The sequence below is a fragment of the Drosophila teissieri genome, chromosome 2R (assembly GCF_016746235.2).
Source record: "Drosophila teissieri strain GT53w chromosome 2R, Prin_Dtei_1.1, whole genome shotgun sequence".
In the NCBI taxonomy this organism is placed as follows: Eukaryota; Metazoa; Arthropoda; class Insecta; order Diptera; family Drosophilidae; genus Drosophila; species Drosophila teissieri.
This window is the reverse complement of record NC_053030.1, coordinates 21,887,958-21,907,991: the sequence shown is the minus strand read 5'-3', so window position 1 is coordinate 21,907,991 and position 20,034 is coordinate 21,887,958. Positions and strand designations below refer to the sequence as shown.

The following is a 20,034-nucleotide window of genomic DNA, read 5'->3' as shown; positions in this document are numbered from 1 at the left end:
GCAGCACACCTATCGACTGCAGCACACCCCTAGTTCGTACAATCGCTTAGAAGAATTTATTATTATTCCGGAATAATTACAAAAAAAATGCAATAAAACAGCAAACACGAGTGCATTTCTACCAAACTAACGGGTATCCCTTGCCTGATCTTGTGAACCGGTTGTCGAATCAGTGCAAAGTGACTTTGTTACTCGTTTTCAGCCGAGGCAACAGGAAAACCCAATCAAAACGTAAACAATGGACGAAATAAAGCTCGCCAAGGTTAGTTATCAGCTTAATCAATGCGATAGGGTAAAATGCAGCCAGGGTCATCACTCGGCGACCACTGTGAAGCACCTGGCCGGGACGCCGCGAAGGTGCAGTGAGTCATCCAACTGGGGGGCTGGCCACACGGAAATCGATGGAGTGGGTGCTCCACCTGCGCCCTTTCCGTGGGAAAGGCACCGGCTACTCCGCCCACACAGGTGGGAGCTCCTCCCCGGGAAGGTGTGAGCACTCCCAGATATTCACGTCCATTAATATGGAACCAAAACATGCGCATAGAATGCAAAAGTAAATAAGCCACCACCCGCTCTCTCTTCCCAGCAAAGTCAGTCAAAAACCGCCCACACAGCCTCCATTTTTAACCGTGAAAAGTCGTTTATCTAAATCAGTGGCAAGTTCTCTCGCCGTCCAGAGGGAAGGTTACATACACTTCTGCCCTTCGACGTGGCCTATTTAACTCGGTTCGTGTTGTGGCCGAAGTTGATGGGAATCCCGCCTCCCCGAAATGGGTTACTTATTAGGGCAAGTCTATAAACATATTTGGAACTTCGCCCAAATTTGCATGCCAACACCGACTATAAACATAAATACCCCTTTGAAGTAATGTAAACATTATAATTAAAGCGAAACATTAGTTCTTGCAAGGAAACATCTCGTATAGGTAATGTGGTTTTTCTACAAAATGTAGTTTTAAAGTTACACAAACTACTTATTAAAGAGCTGTTTTTGTGGCTTATAATAAACCATTAACTTGTTACATAATCATTAGGTATTCAAGTTGAATATGCTAAGACTTTGCTTAGAATCAACCCAATCCTTACAGGGTATTTCAAAGTAACAAACTGCCCAATTTGTTCTCTCTCCGTTCGAGAGAGAATTTCCCCTGGCAAATTTCCCCAACACAAATCGTAGCGCGCTTTTAAGCGCGCGCATTCGTCGCTGGCAATTGAGTTGCAATCCATCGCTCGACGGGAGCACTTCGTGCCGCGCCAACCAAACTACACACACTCATATTCGTGTGGGAAAATCGCAAGAAAAAGGGAAAATCGCACAGCAAATCGCAGTGTATAGCGCGAGCTTCGCGCTCGTGAGGCAGGCGAAAAGTGAAAGTCCCAAGCCCTTCGATTCCACCCATACAAACTCGGTTTGATTCCAATCGAGTTGCCAGCACACGATTGCTGCTGATTCAAAATCAATAAAGCGGCCATCCCATAATGGACTTCACCCGCTTCATGAACAAGTTCAACGAGATCGAGCGCCAACTGTCCCCCACCTCCGCGCTGCGCCTCAGCTTCGACAACATTTCGCCGGAGACGGAGGAGCCGCCGGACGGCAACAAGAGGCTGTGGGGCGTGCCCGTGCCGCCCTTCGTCTCAGAGAAGGTGGTCTCCTGGATCGAGGAGGAGTTCAACGAGGCGCCGCTCTTCTACAACGGCAACAGTGTGCTCAAGAAGGTAACCCGCACGCTTACTATGCAAATCCTGGCGAGAAAATCGTGCTAATTTTCCCATTTCACCGGCTACTGCCCGGAAAATATGCAAGTCAGCATCGAGCACACAGGCAATATGCTCGGGGCTGCCAAAAGCTGTCTTCGCCCCCTTCCCGAAACCCCTTTTCCGATTTGGGTCATGTGTGGGAGCAGCTCCTGGCCATCCCGACTGCATCCGGGCTTCGACTGCACGTGCGTCACCACAATCACTCCTTGGGGCAGCCACAAGTCTGACAGATTGTTGCAGTGTCAGCGGGACACTCGGGTCCGGAGCTCGGTCAATTAATGGGATGGCTTTTCCATCAAAGTCGCAAATGCAACTGCCATCGGCTGGCAAATTGCACTCGTACATCAAGTGCAGGCCACCGGAATGGCAATTGTCAAGGTTTCCCCTGTTGACTACCAAGGGATTTGGAATTAATTAAATTGAATTAATATCGGCTGGTTTGTTCTTATTTGTGTGTGTCTAATAATTTACATTTGAAGTATAACTTGAAATACCATTAAAAGTTTTTTATTGATTCTCTTTGCATTGGTTTTATGGCTCAGTTTGTTTGATAATCAGAACTTCCGGCGTACATTAAGTATGCGCCACGTTGCCAGCGAACTGATGGCCATAATTAAGCTTCTGCACTTCTGCATGTGCCACACAACTATAGTAAATCGAATAAAATTCGCGTGCATGGGTGCAAAAACATAAATGAAAGGAGGCTTAAATCATTATCCTAAATCCATAGACCGTTTCAATATATGATAAGTTTGCTTGAGCGACATATCCTGCTGATATGCAAGCTTTAAAAGGTCGTGCCTTTCAGCGACCTTAAAGTTCAAACCATCTACCATCTATGAGCTCAGTTGGGTAAATTGGTTTAGCTTATAGCCAGGCTTCAATTTGCATGTTCAGCTGGCTGCCCGCTGGGCGGGAGTAATGAACTCCCACTGGCTAAATCAGGCAATTAACTAACCTTATCTATCCCGACAATGGACCCGGCTCAAACAAAGGCCTCAATCTAAGTGACATGAAAGGAAATTAGTCCGATGATGAACGGCTCTCGGGAAATGGAATATGTTGGCCTCCTGGGCAATAAAAGCCGGCGCAGACAAAACGGAAAAAGGGAAGCGGTGGCATGGCCTGGAATGAAATGAAGTGAGGGGAATGGGCGGGGGAATCGAGCCTCTGGCCTGGAGGACCATCAAAGGAATTAATGGGCCGCTGGTCGGTTGCGAAGCAACTAACCGCAAGGGGCACTACATGTGCCTATACTTGGTTGGTGCTTTAAAGTTGACATATCCTCGGCTTTGATGAATGCTTGATGAAGCCTCCTTTCACTTCAGCCGGGGATTCGCTGAAAAGTTGATTGAAAAAGTTTGCTCCTTTCTTCATACAGTTTATTCTTTATACGTACGAGTGGGTTTCCACAAAACTATATGGATTCCGCTGACGTCAGCGGGCTTAGCTGAAGTGAAGCGTTCAGATTTAAATTGTAACCAATTGTAACCATTTCCATTCTCTCTCTCTCTGTCGCGCTCTCTGTTTGTTCAGGTGGAAAATGTGCGGATGATAGATCGCTACAATACCAAAAATCCCACGGTGGGCACCCTCTATCTGACGGCCACCCATCTGATATTCGTGGAGCCCGACAGCAACAAGGAGACCTGGGTAAGTAACCCCTAATGACATCATCAATGTAGCTGAATCCAACTGAAAATCGCGTCGTTTGCGAACTTCTTCGAACTTCTGCGACTGGAGTGGCAAGTGTGGACTTGCGTGGCCCACAGAACGTTTATGTGAGTCACCACTGTGCTTGCAAATAAGTCTGCCGCTGCTGGCGAACGTGCTCAAATGGGGTTCTTTTCGGTTTAGCACCGACCTCGCAGCTGTCAAAAAGTTTACAGCCCCTCTGGATGTCTACTGATGTCTTAGGTCCGCTGCATTTCCTCTTGCGCCTTCGCGTCGAGAGGAAAACGGCGCTTGAGTGGGAAAAAGTTCGCTTTAAACAAGACTGCAGCATGTGTCGTGCGCTTCAAGCTTCTTGTTTGCCCAGGAATTTAATTCGCCTCCTGCAATCTGGCACACAGCGGAATGTTTGCACAAGCGTGTTGCGTATACGCCCCATTGGACGCATACAAATTGAAATTCGTTCAGCGTGGCTGTCGCTGCAGGAAACATCTCTTTAAAGTCGCCACAAATGGGTTGAAAAGCTGTTGCAGCTCAGTGCTCGTGCGTTGTGTTGGCGAAAGCGATTTTTGTCAGCGAAATTGAAAGGATAAAGTGACAATAAGCCGCCTGAATAGTCGCGAAAATCCCTGGCTTAGCGTTATATTGCACAATGAGTGCCCGACAAGCTCATATCCTTTGACACACCGCCGGTGTCCTTTGCTGCTCGAATCACAGCACAGGCGAGTGCCACTAAATGCGTTTAATAATTCCATCCGTGTAAGTTGCCCACTGCGTATACGTAACGAGGTTTCCGGCCGAGAGCAGGCAAGCATTGCATTTTAATTGCCACGCCAAAATTGTATTAATTATGCACTCCCCGGAGCAAGTTGGCGGATCCGAGTGCCACAAGTGGCCCAGGAGCGTAGGTGTCGGGACTCCGCACTCGGCACTCGCACTTGCGGGGGCCGCGCAAAGTGGTTAATTAAAAGTGAAAACACTTAGGATCGTAGTAAGCGAGCCGCCGCCGCGAGGGGGCGAAAAGCAGGCGGCTATCGATTTTCTGCGCCATTGAAAACTGGTTGCTTAGTTCCTCATAATCCGGCAGCTGCTCCCCGCTCGCATTCCGCCCCTGACTCAGCTGACTCAACTGCCTCAACTGACTCTGCTTGTTTTAGTGCCCGCCACTGGGGCGCATCAATTATTTAGTGGCGAAAGCAGTTCTGCCCAGGCACGTAGCTGGGATGTCCAAAGGGGGAGTTGTGGCGAGCGTTGCATAAGAGCAGCCTTGGGCGAAGTCACGGTCGCAAGTTGGTTTCTTGAATGTTTCGCTCACAAAGGGGAGCAAGCCATAAGCAGCAATCATCCGAGTAGCTGGAAGAATGAGCCAACGCAACCCATTTTCCATTATTCCAGATTTATTAACCACACCGGACTTTGTATCCTTGTATTTACGCTGTGCTGCCTTTTCAGATCCTGCACATGCACGTGGCCAGCATTGAGAAGCTGCCCCTAAGCACGACAGGATCTCCGCTGCTCATCCGCTGCAAGACCTTTCTATCCGTAACTTTCGTCATTCCCAAGGACTCCGAGTGCCACGATGTCTACACCTCGCTGCTGAAACTGTTCCAGCCGGGTAAGAAGAATTCACAATACACAAGACTGCGACCGTCATTCATAGGACGACCTTCCCGTCCCGCGGGCAGTGTCCATCAACAAATTGTATTGCTTCAACTACCAGCCGAACAAGGATGACTTCCCCAAGAACGCCGGCTGGGACTACTTCAAGCTGGAGGCCGAGTTCAAGCACATGCTGGTGCCCAACGAGGCCTGGACCCTGTGCTCCATGAACGAGAAGTACGAGCTGTGCGACACCTATCCGCGCCAGATCTACGTGCCCAAGGAGGCCACCACGCTGATGCTCATCAGCAGCTCGCGGTTCCGCTCCAAAGGCCGCCTCCCAGCGCTCACCTATCTGCACAACAACAAGGTATTGCTAGAATATAACTCCTATTATCAGCATAAAGAGCAGACATAAACGACTTCGAACCACTTAGGCCTCCATCTGTCGCTGCAGTCAGCCGCTGTCCGGATTCAGTGCCCGGTGTCTGGAGGATGAGCAAATGCTGGAGGCCATACGCAAGACGAATTCCAACACGGACTACATGTATGTGGTGGACACACGACCGCGGGTGAGAGAGTGACGGGGGAATCCCCCGGGGCGAGCATATGCAAATAATCCATTTACGCCATTTGCAGATTAATGCCATGGCCAACAGAGCCGCCGGCAAGGGATACGAGAACGAGGCGTTCTACGAGAACATCAAATTCCACTTCCTCGGCATCGAGAACATCCACGTGCAGCGCGCCAGTCTGCAAAAGGTACTGGAGGCCTGCGAACAGAAGTCGCCCACGATGAGCGCCTTCATAAATGCCCTCGAGTCATCCGGCTGGCTGAAGCACATTCGCTCCATATTGGACACGTCGAGGTGAGCTAACAGACAGGCGCCTCTCACAATGCCATTGAGGTCTGAGTTATAAACATCCCTTTCGTGACCCTTCAGCTTCATCGCCAACGCCGTGGACAAAGGCGTCTCGGTGGTGGTCCACTGCTCCGACGGCTGGGACCGCACTGCCCAGGTCTGTTCGCTGGCGCAGCTGATGCTGAACCCCTACTACCGGACCATCAAGGGCTTCCAGGCGCTGATCGAGAAGGACTGGCTGGCCTTCGGGCACAAGTTCAGCGAGCGCTGCGGTCATATCCAGACAGATGCCCGCGAGGTGTCGCCGATCTTCACTCAGTTCCTGGACTGCACCTGGCAGCTAATGTCGCAGCGCAGCGAGGCCTTCGAGTTCAACGAGCGATTCCTGCTGATCCTGCACGACCATGTGCACTCATGTCAATTCGGCACCTTCGTGGGCAACTGCGAGAAGGACCGCTTGGACCTGAAGCTGGCCGAGCGCACCTTCTCACTGTGGGGCTTTATGGCCAACCACCTGAACGAGTATATCAACCCGCTGTACAAACCCAATGTGGACGAGGCCATTAAGGCCAACCTGGCACCGCAGTGCATCAAGTGAGTACTTCCTAGAGTGAACCAAATCGTATATAAACTATGCCCTTCTCACGCAGATTCTGGCGCGGCATGTACAGTCGCTTCGAGAGCGGCATTCATCCGCGGGAGCCACTGGGCGACCTGCTGCTCGATAGCAAGGAGCACTGCAACTCACTGGAGGACCACGTGCAGCATCTGACCAAGCGCATAGCCAGCTTCAAGAACTACATCTCCAAGTCGGCCAAGAAACTGCAAGACGCCACCAGCGCCCCTAGCAAAGTTAGCAAGGAGCTCTCCAGCAACGAGATCAATGACAACAAGTGGGAATTGAGCCTATATAAATGAGTTCAGGACGCATCTTATGTAATCCATCCATTGTTGCAGATACAACTACGATAAGAAGCTAAGCGAACTGTCTGCAGCCGATGACGACCATCCGCTCAAGGCCAGCAACATGTCCTTTGCCAGCCTGTCGCTGAGCGCGGAACAATCCAGTCCGCCGCAGGCGTTGCCCGAGGAAATCAACTCCGTGGCCGTAGACTGGAAGCCCATGCGCAATGTGACAACCTGCTCCTGCTCCACGCCCTTCGATCAGTTCAGCAAAAAGGTGGGTAGCTCCACGTACTCAAGCAAGACTTCCAATGCTTATCCAATCCTCGAATAGACACACTGCTGGCGCTGCGGGGACATCTTCTGCGAGCGCTGCATCGACAAGAACGTGGCTCTGCCAGGACACGACAGTGGAAAGCCGGTTCCAGTGTGCCGGGGCTGCTTCCGGCAAATGCAAAAGCAGAGCCCGTAGAGGAAATGAGGAATGAGGACAGGATTAAGGAACCGATGTGGTTGGGTGATGAGCGGAGCTAGGATGTGCGATCGATATGGAAAGAAACGCTATTAATTATATTGTGTGTATTTATTGTTGCATTTGTAGCTTTAGCTGCTTGTAGAAGCGCATTCAAGTTGTTGCAAATGGAAATCAAAAGAGTAAACCAAATCAATCCACCAGCGATTGGCTTCCAGGCATCGTCCTAGTCTTTAAGCCGGGCACAAAACTGTATTTTGTTGTTAGAATCTAGAGCTACTAATTTGCCAGTCCCAGCCCCCACAAGAAGAGTACAATTAGTTGTCAGAGCACCTTTGCTCCTGGTCAAAATATATATAATTTCGGAAGAGCTCGGCGGTCTCCGGATGTACAGACACTTGGGCGTAGCCCTCCTTCGCAGCAGCGGTCCCTGGCATCCAGAATATTCCACTAGCATTAACGCGCAGACACCCGAAAATTATGAAAACTATGCAATCTTGTTTGTCGATTTGATCAAAGTGTAATAAAAATTATTTATTCAACAACTGCGAGTTTCTACTGAGCGATCGATGAAGTCTGATTAGTAGCCAATGTCTGGCTTGATGCGGAGAATGACCGGAACACTGGTGCAGGGCAGGATGGCCACCTCGGTGACCACGGCACTCACCAGCTCCGGCGGAGTAATGTCGTAGCTGAGGTTGAGCGGCAACAGCTTCCCCTTGGCCGCCCAGTTGCTTAGCTGGCACTTATCCCCGCGCACCAGTTGGTTGGGGTCGCTCAGCTCGTTGTAGACGATGGCGTCCGTCTGGAAGCGCTCGCTGAACTTGTGCGTCTCGCAGCACACGAGGACCGGCACGTTGTGAGCATTGGCCACCAGGGCCACCTGAGCGGTACCCGTGCGCGCCATCACGTATCCGTTGGCCAGCAGGGCGTGTGCTCCCAGCAGCACCTTCGTCGCCTCCGCCATCACATAGCCCACGGCGTTGATCAGCACGTAGGTGCACGGGATTCCGTTGGCGTGCAGTCGGCGCAGCAGCTCCTGGCCTTCGCATCCGGGTCGGGAATCGACGACAATCACCCGGAAGGCCACCTGGCGCCGCTTCGCCTCCTCACAGATGAACTGTATGAGGGAGGAACAGGCAAAGGTCAGCAGTACGTCGCCATCGGTGATCTTTTCCTGCAGGAAGCCGCTGATCGCTTGGGCCGCCTTGCCGATTTGATTTTCAATGTAAGTATCGATGAAGTGGACGAGCAGCTCCTTTAGCTGTTGAATAAATGCATTTTACCCATTGGATTTATATTCTTATATGAACTAACGTACCTCCGTTTCGGGAACATCCGCTGGTAACTGGGTCAGTTGGTTCTTGAATTGTTTGTAGGCATTGGACACGGACACAGCCAGCGGTCTGCACTTGTGGAGGTGGTCTACGTGGTGCTTCACAGCGGCGTCGAGGCTGCGACCGAACTCCTTCTTGGCGGGCGTCTCGAAGTCGTGGACAACCTGGCGCAGCGCGTGCAAAAAGGCAATGCACCGAGCATTGGACCCGACCACAGTGCGCCTGGCGTACTGGACACCCAAGCGCGCAATGCTCGGATGGACGAGTGGATCGTTGATGAACTGGCTGTCTTCCTTGGCGCACACCAGGTGGTTGAACAGCTTCACCCGGCAGTCTCCATTGGCCGTGCTTGCTGGACATTTGCTGGGGGAACTGCTTGCGGCTGCCTTGGTGGGCGAAACGTTCTCTCGCTTCGGTTCCTTGGAAACAACGGTGGGTGGAGCCTTGCCTGCAGGCTGAGCCTTTTTAGTCTGTCCCTGGGCCTTGGCTGCTCGTTGGGCTTCCTGGATAGCTCGACGCTCCGCTTTGCTGAGTGCAGGCTTCTTCTGTGCAAGAGGTGTAGAGGAATGTAGTTGAAGCAACAAAAGTTGAAGTTAGGGGGCTATTACCTTTTCCTGATCCGCTTCTGTTGACGCAAGTGCAGCATTGGCTGGCACTGGAACTTGTTCTGCCACTTTCAGGTCAGCCAACTGTTGTGAGACGCCCTCCACCTTGGCTCCTCCGCCTTTGCCGGCTTTCTTGGCCGCCTTCTTAGCCTCGCGTTCAATTTTGATCTGCTCGCGTGATCTTTCACCCGCCTCCGCATCCTTGCCATTTACCGCAGCTGGCTGAGTTGTCTTTGAAGCCACTGCATCCTGCACCTTCGTTGTGGTGGTGGTCGTCAGCTTGGTGGTTATGGTCGTCTGCTCGACCTCGGTGATGATTTTGGTGGCCGGAGTAGCGGGCGTGGCCGAAACAGTAGTCGAAACAGTGGGAGTGGCAGGGGCGGCGGCAGTAGGAGTCGTAGCGTTTTTCTGTTTCTTGGCCTGCTTGGCCAGCTTCTTCGCCTCCCGCTCGGCCATTACCTGGTCACGAGTCTTCTCCGTGGCCACTGCATCCTGCTTTCCGGGCATTGCACTCGCGGCGTCGGTGGCTGAGGTCTCTGGGGTCGTTGGATGGCTGTCTTCCAGGCGATTTCGTTTGTTACGCGGTCGATTGCGTTGCCTTAGCTTCTTGTGCTTGCTCTTCAACGTCTGGGCGTCAGTCTGCAGATAAGGGAATACGGAATTAGTTTTTGATGTGACAACATTTAAGTCTATCAATCTGTTTGGATCCAATACAAAATCAAATCGGCAGACATGCTAAATCAAAACTAAATTTGGGGTACTCGGTACTGGGTAGGTAAGTTACTAAGACTCAAGCTAGCTACCTGTGGCACCTGTTCGCTAGTTAAAACCATTTTGCAAGCTTGAAAAGAGAGAGACATGGCAATTAAGGTGCAAAAGGATGTGAAAGGTTAAAGGTTCAGACTCCTGCGGTGGTGTATTGAGTTCCAAGCGGGACCTTGCGGCTCTTGATAAGCATGAAGCTGGCTTAGAATGGTTGACAACCTAAGCAGTGCGCTCGCTGTTTTTACCTTACGATTCTTTATTCTTATTCAAGAAAAAGAGACTTGAAAGTTTTGCTCACGATGGCAAAAAACCGTCCACCAGCTGATAGTGCTGCAAGTGAATCGATAGGCGTTTCGATTGGCTGTGGTAAACACCTGGACGGCGTTGCCAGATGTGCCAGCAGCCAGTGTCATATTTGGTGCTTTCCTCGCCGCACAAGTTGGCATTCCCATAGCTGTCTTTTATTTGTGAGGTTCGTATGTTCGCCTGCCACTGCCGAAAATTACATAATTTTTGCGTAAATTGAATTCGTTTAAATCGACCCTCCGCAGCTGCGAATTCCACGACTACCATGGCCGACAAAGCTGCTGCCGAGAAACCCGCCGGACGCCCCATGCGCTACCCGTACACCTTCTCCGCGAAGATAGCCCAATTCCCCATCAAGCACTACATCAAGAACCAGTGGATCTGGCGCTACTACTTCATTGCGGCCGTGGCCTGCGTGCCCGTGTTCTACAAGATCAGCAAACTGGGTGCGTAACACTCGCTTAGCGCCCTGTGGGCTCCTATTTATGCATTATTCCCTCCATCTCACTTGCAGCCAACTCGCCCGAAAACAAGAAGGCATGGGCCGAGTCCCAGGCCAAGGAGCACGCCGAGCACCACTAGGCGGCCAGTAAATTAGTCTTAATTGTCGCATCAACATTTCAGAGCTGTTTGTGTTGGACCTAACGTGAAATCGGCGAATAAATGATTTGAAACGAGGTTAAACTTGATTCTTATTGGAGAGTGCACTCAAAACGCAAATACGGTCCTACTATGCGGCTATGACACTACTTATGGGCTGCCACTCATGGGATCGGTCCTATTATTGATTTGTTAAATGAAATACTAACTTAGTTGCTTGTCACTATTAAAATTTTTAACTAGTAGCATTAAATAAGAGTCAGTTAAGCCGCCTAGTTTTATTTAATTTGCGCAACTGCTAGATACGGAAGTCGATGAATATTCGATAACATCGATCCCTGCATTTGGTAGGGTTAAACAAGAAGCCAAGCGGATGAAAATATTCAAACTTAATTCAAAAATTCCCGCAGTTAAGTAGTTTGCGCCAAGCAATGCATCACAAGATAAAAACTCATCGCGCCCATTCTTGGAAATTCCAATTCTAAGATTGTGCGTAAAAAACCCATACATACATAAAAGTATTTAACGCACGGAAATACTATTCTATAATATGAACACTGATTCATGGATCCGTTGAATATACATATATTCATGTTTCATTATCAGCACTTCAAAATGAACTTCCTCTAAAATAATTTCAAGCGAGTAATATTCGACAGTCGCTCCATTACCGCGAAAAGATGAGGTTCATCACAACAGGACTTGCTCTGCTAGCCTACTCAATCCATCTGGCTGACGGAGGAGGATTTGGCCAGCTGCTGGACCCCGATTGTGGTACGTCGAAGGAGGGGCCTGCCGGAAGGATCACCCGGGGCACGAGCGCAGACCCGTTATCAAATCCATGGATGGCACTTGTGATTGACGTGATTAGAGAGAAGATGTGTGGTGGCTCGCTGATCACCAGACGTACGTACTCAAATCTAGCAAATGAATGAGTTGTTCGTCTAGTCACCTGCCAATATTTCTAGGTTTCGTTCTCACGGCAGCACACTGCATCGTGAGTTCCAAAATGTGAGTGCGACAGCTTATCCCTTCCCCGAACATTTAACTATTCCCATTTCCGTAGGATCGTGCGCTTGGGCGAGTACGATGTCCGAAATCCCAGACCTGACTGCGGTGGTGGGGTCTGCGTGCCAAGGGCCTATACCGTTGAATTGGATATGAAATTTGTACATAGCGGCTATAGGAGCATATTCAAATATGACATCGGTCTGCTGCGCATGAAGACTGCGGTCCAGTACTCAGGTAATGACATGGATTTAGCAGCCAGGGCTCCTTAAGCAGTGGGGATCTGTTTCAGACTATGTGCGGCCGATCTGTTTCCTGGTTAATGGACACTTGGAGAACCGTACCGAATTCAATATCACCGGCTGGGGTCTTACCGACAATGGCCAACCAAGTCAGACGCTCCAAACAGCCACGGTGTTCAACGTCGATCTCGACTATTGCAGCAAAAAGTTTACGGGGGGGACAGTGGATGAATCGCACATTTGTGCTAGCAACTCGAAGGGAGATGCATGTCACGGGGACTCGGGAGGCCCGCTAAGTGCACAGATTGTTCGTGACGGCAGCTCATTGACCTTCCAGTACGGAATTATTAGCTATGGATCCGAGAAATGCAATTCCCACGGCGTTTACACCAATGTAACGCACTATAGGGAGTGGATATTGAGCACCATCGAAGCGGCCTCGTTGCTGGAGGAGAACTGTGGAACAGTGGCGCGCAGCCGCAGAGTTCGGCGGTTAGTTGGAGGCCATGATGCCGGGGGGCTTTCACATCCATGGATGGTTATGGTGCCCATAGATTATCGTAGTTTTTGCGGCGGTTCGCTTATCACCTCCCGTACGTAGCCCAAGTGAATGTATTTGGAAGAGCTATGTGCTTAATTGCCAACTTTTGCAGGTTTTGTGCTGACATCAGCGAGCTGTGTCTATTCCTGGATGATTATGTATGCACTCGACTGCTGTATTAGCAGCTTATTTAAAGACTTTCTTTTGCAGGAAAGTGTTTCTCGGCGGGCATGACATGGATTTGCCGCAAACATTCCTGGAGGTCCAAATCGATCGAAAAATCCTGCACCCACAGTTCGGTCTGCAGAATCCCTTTAAACACAACATAGCTTTGCTTCGAATGAAGCAAGAAGTTCCATTCTCAGGTAACGAAATAGTGCCAGGACTGCCACAGATCCACTAAGTGACCTATTTGCTTCCAAGACCGCATCAGGCCCATCTGTCTTTCCATCAATCAGCCCTTGGCGAGACTTCAGAAGTACACCCTCACTGGCTGGGGTGATACCGGCGACGGTAGGGAGAGCCGCATCCTCCAAGAGAATACTTTGTTTGGCGTCGATCCTTCACTTTGCAATAGCACGTTTTACGGTCAAGTCGATCGTTCGCACATATGCACCACTGGCATGAACGGTAATATGTGCAATAAGGATGGTGGAGGCCCATTGAGCGCGCAGCTTCCCTACAAGGGCACTAATCGGACTTTCCTGCTGGGAGTCATCAGCTTTGGCGAATTAACCTGTAGAGGCTATGGGTTGTCCACAAATGTGGCGCACTACTTGGACTGGATCAAGAACATGATTGAAGAAAACTCAATTACATTCATTTAGAGTCCAAATGATTTCAGAAAGATGAGAAACCATTCATCTATTGGTCGTTGCAAAACTGCAATTGAAACCAAGATTAAATAAACAACAAAAGAAACTTAGTTGAGACCATTTCTTTATTTGAAAGTGATGAACGCTATCGATTACTATCGGAGGCAATGCAGCTATCGCAAGTCCAAATATTCGATAGACTAAGCCGATTGTGCTCGATCTGCCGCGAAGGTATTATTTAAGGGTGCGCCTACGGTCACTCTTCAGAAAACTTTTGTCGTCGCAAAAAAAGTAAGTAAAGTTCAACCGCGCCGCATTTTTCCGGCATTAAATCGAATATGTACATTGAGTATTCGTGTATATATTCACATATTATTTATGCAAACAACAAACAAAGAATCGGCTATAAATAGCGGCGCATTCATTGCGACTTGGTTGTTTGAAAAGTTGAATGCACTTCGCTTTTTAAGGGGACAGCTTTACAGTTACTTTGCGGAGCTTCTTTTCGCATTGGAGTTCACTTAATAAATTGTATTTTCTATGCTTCTCTTGCAGCTTAACTAACTAAGAATCAAACAGAATGTTCGTCGTACGTCGTAGCGCATCTCGCCTGTATCCCGCTGGAGTCCAGTGAGTTTCTACCCACATTTGACCCTCGTACATAACTACCTGCTAATTGGCTTACAAGAAGTAACACAGCACTCATATCTCATTCGCCATATTCAAAGTGTTATGTATGCCCCGCACTTACACTTTCCTCAATGTGCGATAAGATAAACAATTTCGATCCCATCGAAATCGCTTTCACCCTGCGCGCATGTGTGTGTGCGGCCTATGCTGACTTCACTCCACTGTTGCGTAACACCACTAAACCAGAAGATTCTAATTGCTCCCCCTTCTTTTTCCGCTCCGCAGGCTGGCCAAGATGAGCGGCAGCCAGGTGGGCGACCTCGGCAGTGGCGCCGGCAAGGGGGGCGGCGGCGGTGGCTCCATCCGCGAGGCTGGAGGAGCCTTCGGCAAGCTGGAGGCTGCCCGCGAGGAGGAGTACTTCTACAAGAAGGTGAGTGACCCAGAGACGGACTCATTTTATCATTGGCTCTTAGCTTTATTGAGCAGCAATAGAAAGCGACTTAATAGCAAGGCCTGCCGCTGAGCAGCTCCTGAACCCCGCACTTTTGTATGCGAAAGTTGATCTCCTTGTAGTCCAGACCCGCTCCGAAGGCTTTCTGCAGCCGATTCGACAGCACCCACAGCTCCTCTTTGCCCTCGTGATTCCGCACTATCTTCAGGCCGCTGGCGAACTGCAGGCGCTGCTCATCCTCCACCAGCATGACCAGATTCTGATGGCTGTAGCTGGTGCGGATGTTCCAGGCCAAAATGCTGGCCGGCTGAACCAGGCCGCAAATCAGAAAGCCGGACTCGCTCATGGCCGCCGCAACGCATTGACTTCCCCGCTTGCCCAGCAACTGGAACTGATCCAGCGCAGCGCTCACATCGTTTAGGCGCCAGTTGCTGCCGTTGTTAACCACATCCAGCGGAATGGCCATTTGCCACTCGCTGGACAGCGAGTGGAAGTACATCATCCGCCGGCCCTCCAAACCGTGGGGCGTTAGAGTGGTGGACACCGTGCCATCCCACAGCTGGAAGCTCTCGCCTGCTATCATGAATGTGCCGAAGTCTGGATGGGGATACGTAAACTTGTTCTCAATCCGCCATGACTGCTGGGCTGCCACGTCATACACCACAATGCCATCTCCGATGGAGTCCGCCATATACACGAATCCCACATCGCAGTTGTGCGGATCCAGCTCCACGGTGGGCGTGACAAAGCGACTAACGCCCTCCTTGTACAATCGCTTTGGCATCTTGTACTGATGCACAACTTTACCGCTCTCCAAGTCAATGGCGTACAGCTGCGGCGGGCAGTGTTGAATGAAGTCGATCTCCCCGCTGTCCAGGATCCACATGCGCCCGCACTCGTCTATCTGGGTGCGGTAGACCGAAGTCAAGCCATTGCAATCGGCTCCATGGGATTTGTGCCACTCGTAGCTGGGATACGCCTGGAGGAGAGTTCCGTTCGGTCGCATTTCGTTTGTGACATAGGCCAGAGAGTATGGAACGCCCTTGGCGAAACGCGGAATGGTCACAAATATCGAGGGCGTGGCATCGCCATCTAAAGGAGAGCAAATGAAGCAAGCTTTTGTGCTAAACGGGAGAACTCTCACGCTTGTAGTAGACGTCCACATCGATGGGGATTACGCTGCCAGGATCGTATAGCCCCTCCTTCAGCGCTCGCTCCCTTTCCTGAGGAGATGGAAACTCCAGCTCCAGGTTATAGGCTGAGAAGACACTATCCAAGGCCTGTGCGGATGCTGCCAGCCACAAGCAACAGCAGACACCGAAGACAATCCAACGCTCCATGTCGTAATCCTTTCACTTTCGCGACAACTGCTCCACTTAAAGACCAAGCGGATACTGCACAAGCGCGCCGAACTGCGGGTCCATGTCTTTCTAATCCAGCCAGCCACTCAGCAGGCTAAGCGGGTCAGCTTTTGTAACTGGTTTAATTGCACACCCAAAACTCTGTGCACTGAAATTCTGGTCGAACCATGGCAGTTTGTTTACTGTTTACTGGTGTCCACCTCGGAAAACAAGTTGCTGGTGGTGTTGGCTAATTATGCACGCCACCCATTCGGACCGTTTGCTCGGTTCGTCGCCCTATTAAGTGTGATCAGTTATCCAGTCAGTACAATTTAGTCCGCAATCCAGTTCCAATCGTTGCTGCCGATGCCCGAAACGGTTAAGGTCACTTGATGGCGCGGAATCAGGTCTAATCTCAAACCACTGAGGCTTCTACTGGCCTGCGGGATTCGTGCGTGACTAGACTGTTGCTGCTTGGGCGTACAGGCTTGTGGCGATAACAAGTGACCCTGAACTTTGCCACAAATTAATGCCGCAAGAAATTTGAATATCAACAAGTAAAGTACAGTAAAGCCTAAGACGAATGTAAACTCCATTTTTTGTACAATGCAAGTTTATTTGAATTTCCATGTCTTGCAATAACTCTTATTAAGTAGTCAATTTGTGAGTTTGAAAGCTTTCCACTTTCTCAAACCAATTTGATCGTTTTTATGTGCATTTATATGACTTTTTGGGCAAAGTAAATTTAAATATTTTGCAGTCATAAAATGTAAATTATTCAAGAAAATTAGTAGCACACGATGATAAATATTTACACGTCATTCACATTTCTTAGGTTTGGCGGAATCTTTACAATTCAAGATAGGCTGTTATTAGCACTTACGCGGAATTTGCGACGATCCCCCAGTAAACTGCACAACAAAAATAATATTTACATACATCAATTTAGTGGATTTACGAAATAGCTAGCTAAACACCAGGCGATTGGTTAGATCTTCGTCGTTGGAGAAGAAGACGCCGCCCTGCACATCATCCAACTTGCGGCGCAGTATGCGGAAGTTGACCTCCTTGGAGTTCAGCGTACCGGCGGCGATTTTCTAGAGGAACAATCATCAGTTTAAGTGGCACACTAAAGCCTAGTCAAGCACAAACCTGGTAGCGATTGGAGAGCATCCAGAGTTCCTCCTGCCCTTCGCGGTTCCGCACGACCTTCATGCCGCTGACGAACTGAAGCTCATCGGACTTGGCCGGCAGATTACCAAAGTTTCGCGAATTATACTGCATGTTCACGTTCCACACAAAGAGCTTGACGGGATTGAAGGTGACGCAGTAGACGTTGTTCCTGCTATCGATGGCGGATGCGGCGCACTCGCTCCGCCGCCTGCCCAGCAGCTTGAATTCCTCCGGCAGAGCCTCCGGCCCATTGGCCCAGTTCTCCTGCCGGTTCAAAGCACTCAAAGGCACGGAGTACTCACTTGCACTGGCCAGCGGATGGAAGTACAGATTTCGCTTGTCATTGTTCAGCGCAAACATGCCGTCCATCAGGTAGAAGCTCTCGCCCGCTATGGTGTGCTTGCCGTAATCCGGATCGGGATACATGAAGCGGTTCTCCGCCCGCCAGGATGTCTGCGCCTGGTGGTCGTAAACCACCAAACCATGGTAGCTCACATCGGCCACATAGATCATGGTGCGACTGCAAGTTCCCCGCGGCGGAGGATCCTGGACGAGCACATTTGGTGTGATGAAGAGGGATCCACTCGGGATGTATGTGTCGTTTGCAAAGCGGAAGCGATGCAGCAGGCGATCGGTGGCCAGGTCAAACTGCAGCAGCTGCGGCGGACATCGCTGAGTGGTTCCAATTACACCCGAATCGATCACCCACATCTGGTTGCACTCGGTGATCTGGAAGGGATTCAATGTGGGAATAGCTCAGCTGTCTGACAATTTCGCACTTACAGCCACTCTGAAGGCGGAAGTTATCTGATCGCAGTCCTCGCCGTTGGCATTGTGCCAGGCGTAGTTGGGATACGGCTGCAGCAGAGGGCCATTCCTGCCCTGCGTCGACGAAACGGTGGCCAGCGTGTAGGGAATGCCCGTGACGAAGCGTGGAATGGTGGTGAACAGCCTGATCTGGCCATTGGCCATATACTGTGGCTGCACATCGATGGGAGTGCCGTTCTCGGGCACCAGATTACCCGCCGCCTGCGCGTTCTCCCGATCCTGGGCCGTGGGAAATCCGAACTCCAGCTGGCCCCACTGGGTCAGCGTTTCCACAGTGCGCACGGGACGCGGTCCGATGGCACCGGCGCCATAGCCCTGGGCCAGTGCCAGCGAGAAGGCGATAAGTAGGATTCGAAGGGGCACCATTCCGCAGCAGAGTTGGATGGTAAATGTTCTGCTCGAACTAAGGGCAGCCGCTTATCAAGCGAGTTGGTTCCTGAGGCGTTGATAAGTGGCAGAGAGGCACGGTAGCTGGCGGAGATCGAAGAGAGTGGAGCGCGGCCTGGCTTTGTCTGCTTGTTGACGACCAATTAAGAGCAAGGGTCTGTTGATATTTGGCCAGATGCGGCCTAACAACGCGTTATAATTTAATAAGGTGACCCCGATCTGACGACACTTTCTTCGACGTCTCACTTCGGTAGCCAACTATCAACTGAAAACAGGCTTCGAGGCCCGAAGACGAGCAGGCAGAACGACTGTCAATGCTGGGGTATCGATGCTGATTCAGGTTCATTGGCAGGTGGTGTGGTTTTCCCCTGGTCTTTTTCGCACTCTTTACAGACCTCCACCGACTGTTTGTCTTGGTCACCCAGGCGATATCCGAACTTTTTGTCGGCGGCTCGAGTGTCGGGTTCGTGCTGAAAATTGTTAACCAAATATTGGCTCTTGGAGTAAGCCTCTTATATGGCTGGCAGCTAATGATGACAGTACATTATTGATGGGAAGCTCCAAGAGTGGGCGGGCTTAGCTAACCAGTAATTAGCTTTTTACGACTTAGAACCACTAATTGTATTTTGCACCGGCTAATCGGGAATCTCTGTTTGCTTTGTTGCAGCAAAGGGAGCAGCTGGATCGCCTCAAGAACGACCAGATCCACCAGGCTGAGTTCCACCACCAGCAGATCAAGGAGCACGAGGAGGCCATCCAGCGCCACAAGGAGTTCCTCAACAACCTCAACAAGTGAGCGGTGATCCGCCGGAAGAAGGCGACCTCACAGAAGGATGAACTCGAGACATTTACTAAAATGCATTTCACTCTCTTTTGTATGTTCCCAAGTGCTTACTACCCACTAACTTAAAAAATGATCTGTGTATTTGAAAAGTGCGTAAATAAACTGTCTTTATTTTGAATGCTTTAATACGACTGTGTTTATGGGTCGGAAGACTTTAGCTCGTGCTGGAAACAGGTTATTAAAGTTTATAGACGTGTATTCCAAATGGATCGGTTACAGAACCGAAGCCATAAAGTTCTGTGATGTATTTCTTTTTAGAATTAACTTTTTAATAGCTCTTCTGCTATAACCAGAACCTTATCGACTGAAAACTAATTAACTTATAAGGAAAGAAAACTTATGAATAATAACATTTTTAAAGAAGATTGTGTTTCTCTTATGGATGATTTGGAAATAAAACTTATAAGAAAATACACTTATAAGAACTACTTATTGCGCATTAAGATAATACTTACTACTTAAACTTATTAAAGATTATTTTTGAGAAATGTCTTTTTTTTAGAAACTTGAACTTTGTATCCTAAAGTACTACTACTAGAAGCAAAAATTAAACATATGCTGCATAATTTTTGTATAAAAACAACCTTAAGTAAGCTATTCTCCCCACAACATGTGGATTCCCCAAGCACGAGCGGCTACTTAAAATGCAAAATCATTGCCTGATTAGCAAACCTGACCAGCTTTCATTCAGTTTTTAGCGTGTAAACAGTTCATTATAATAGTATTGTTAAAAAAAACTAGAAAACACACACCTACGGACTTTCTATAGATGATATTTAGAGAACTTAAAGGGCGACCAACAGGTTTCCAAAGATTTTTAAAGAACACGTACGCCACCTGTTGAAAATATCTTGAACCGCGGAAGGCAAGATGGTGTCAAATAACAGGGAATA

The 20,034-nt window shown here is 49.7% G+C and overlaps 7 protein-coding genes across 11 annotated transcripts; 4 read left to right on the top strand and 3 right to left on the bottom strand.

The window, feature by feature from the left end:
- The first annotated feature begins 34 nt into the window (after positions 1–34).
- LOC122615132 (myotubularin-related protein 6) lies at positions 35–7,811 on the top strand. Of its 2 annotated transcripts, none has more exons than XM_043790032.1 (10): positions 35–262; positions 3,298–3,414; positions 4,885–5,047; positions 5,118–5,401; positions 5,469–5,603; positions 5,671–5,900; positions 5,976–6,488; positions 6,545–6,787; positions 6,852–7,074; positions 7,132–7,811. In XM_043790032.1, exons 1-10 carry the CDS (start codon positions 239–241, stop codon positions 7,267–7,269), a joined length of 2,070 nt encoding a protein of 689 aa, XP_043645967.1. In that variant the 5' UTR covers positions 35–238; the 3' UTR covers positions 7,270–7,811. The 2 variants fall into 2 exon arrangements, with proteins under 2 accessions (XP_043645967.1, XP_043645968.1); XM_043790033.1 differs by lacking the exon at positions 35–262 and adding an exon at positions 1,364–1,719.
- LOC122615133 (translation initiation factor eIF-2B subunit delta) lies at positions 7,789–10,332 on the bottom strand. Of its 3 annotated transcripts, none has more exons than XM_043790036.1 (4): positions 10,222–10,332; positions 9,215–9,850; positions 8,591–9,151; positions 7,789–8,533 (listed from the first exon to the last, which is right to left on the bottom strand). In XM_043790036.1, the coding sequence occupies exons 2-4, from the start codon at positions 9,716–9,718 to the stop codon at positions 7,850–7,852; spliced, it is 1,749 nt and encodes a 582-aa protein (XP_043645971.1). In that variant the 5' UTR covers positions 9,719–9,850; positions 10,222–10,332; the 3' UTR covers positions 7,789–7,849. The 3 variants fall into 3 exon arrangements, with proteins under 3 accessions (XP_043645971.1, XP_043645970.1, XP_043645969.1); XM_043790035.1 differs by lacking the exon at positions 10,222–10,332 and adding an exon at positions 10,015–10,167 and having other exon boundaries at positions 8,591–9,148; XM_043790034.1 differs by lacking the exon at positions 10,222–10,332 and adding an exon at positions 10,015–10,166.
- LOC122615139 lies at positions 10,307–10,960 on the top strand. Its single transcript, XM_043790043.1, has 3 exons — positions 10,307–10,448; positions 10,528–10,728; positions 10,797–10,960. Exons 2-3 carry the CDS (start codon positions 10,548–10,550, stop codon positions 10,862–10,864), a joined length of 249 nt encoding a protein of 82 aa, XP_043645978.1. The 5' UTR covers positions 10,307–10,448; positions 10,528–10,547; the 3' UTR covers positions 10,865–10,960.
- Positions 10,961–11,112: 152 nt separating this feature from the next.
- LOC122615135 (chymotrypsin-like elastase family member 2A) lies at positions 11,113–13,573 on the top strand. 2 transcript variants are annotated; one of them, XM_043790037.1, is made up of 8 exons: positions 11,113–11,371; positions 11,489–11,788; positions 11,851–11,893; positions 11,949–12,127; positions 12,183–12,725; positions 12,786–12,831; positions 12,884–13,038; positions 13,097–13,573. In XM_043790037.1, exons 2-8 carry the CDS (start codon positions 11,563–11,565, stop codon positions 13,498–13,500), a joined length of 1,596 nt encoding a protein of 531 aa, XP_043645972.1. In that variant the 5' UTR covers positions 11,113–11,371; positions 11,489–11,562; the 3' UTR covers positions 13,501–13,573. The 2 variants fall into 2 exon arrangements, with proteins under 2 accessions (XP_043645972.1, XP_043645973.1); XM_043790038.1 differs by having other exon boundaries at positions 11,542–11,893.
- A 131-nt stretch (positions 13,574–13,704) lies between these two features.
- On the top strand, positions 13,705–19,267 carry LOC122615138 (ATPase inhibitor A, mitochondrial). The gene is made up of 4 exons (XM_043790042.1): positions 13,705–13,779; positions 14,044–14,118; positions 14,404–14,548; positions 18,965–19,267. Exons 2-4 carry the CDS (start codon positions 14,069–14,071, stop codon positions 19,091–19,093), a joined length of 324 nt encoding a protein of 107 aa, XP_043645977.1. The 5' UTR covers positions 13,705–13,779; positions 14,044–14,068; the 3' UTR covers positions 19,094–19,267.
- On the bottom strand, positions 14,568–16,376 carry LOC122615137 (protein yellow). The gene is made up of 2 exons (XM_043790041.1): positions 15,714–16,376; positions 14,568–15,661 (listed from the first exon to the last, which is right to left on the bottom strand). Exons 1-2 carry the CDS (start codon positions 15,907–15,909, stop codon positions 14,619–14,621), a joined length of 1,239 nt encoding a protein of 412 aa, XP_043645976.1. The 5' UTR covers positions 15,910–16,376; the 3' UTR covers positions 14,568–14,618.
- On the bottom strand, positions 16,561–18,760 carry LOC122615136 (major royal jelly protein 1). Its single transcript, XM_043790040.1, has 3 exons — positions 17,866–18,760; positions 17,062–17,811; positions 16,561–17,006 (listed from the first exon to the last, which is right to left on the bottom strand). The coding sequence occupies exons 1-3, from the start codon at positions 18,274–18,276 to the stop codon at positions 16,875–16,877; spliced, it is 1,293 nt and encodes a 430-aa protein (XP_043645975.1). The 5' UTR covers positions 18,277–18,760; the 3' UTR covers positions 16,561–16,874.
- Positions 19,268–20,034: the final 767 nt, after the last annotated feature.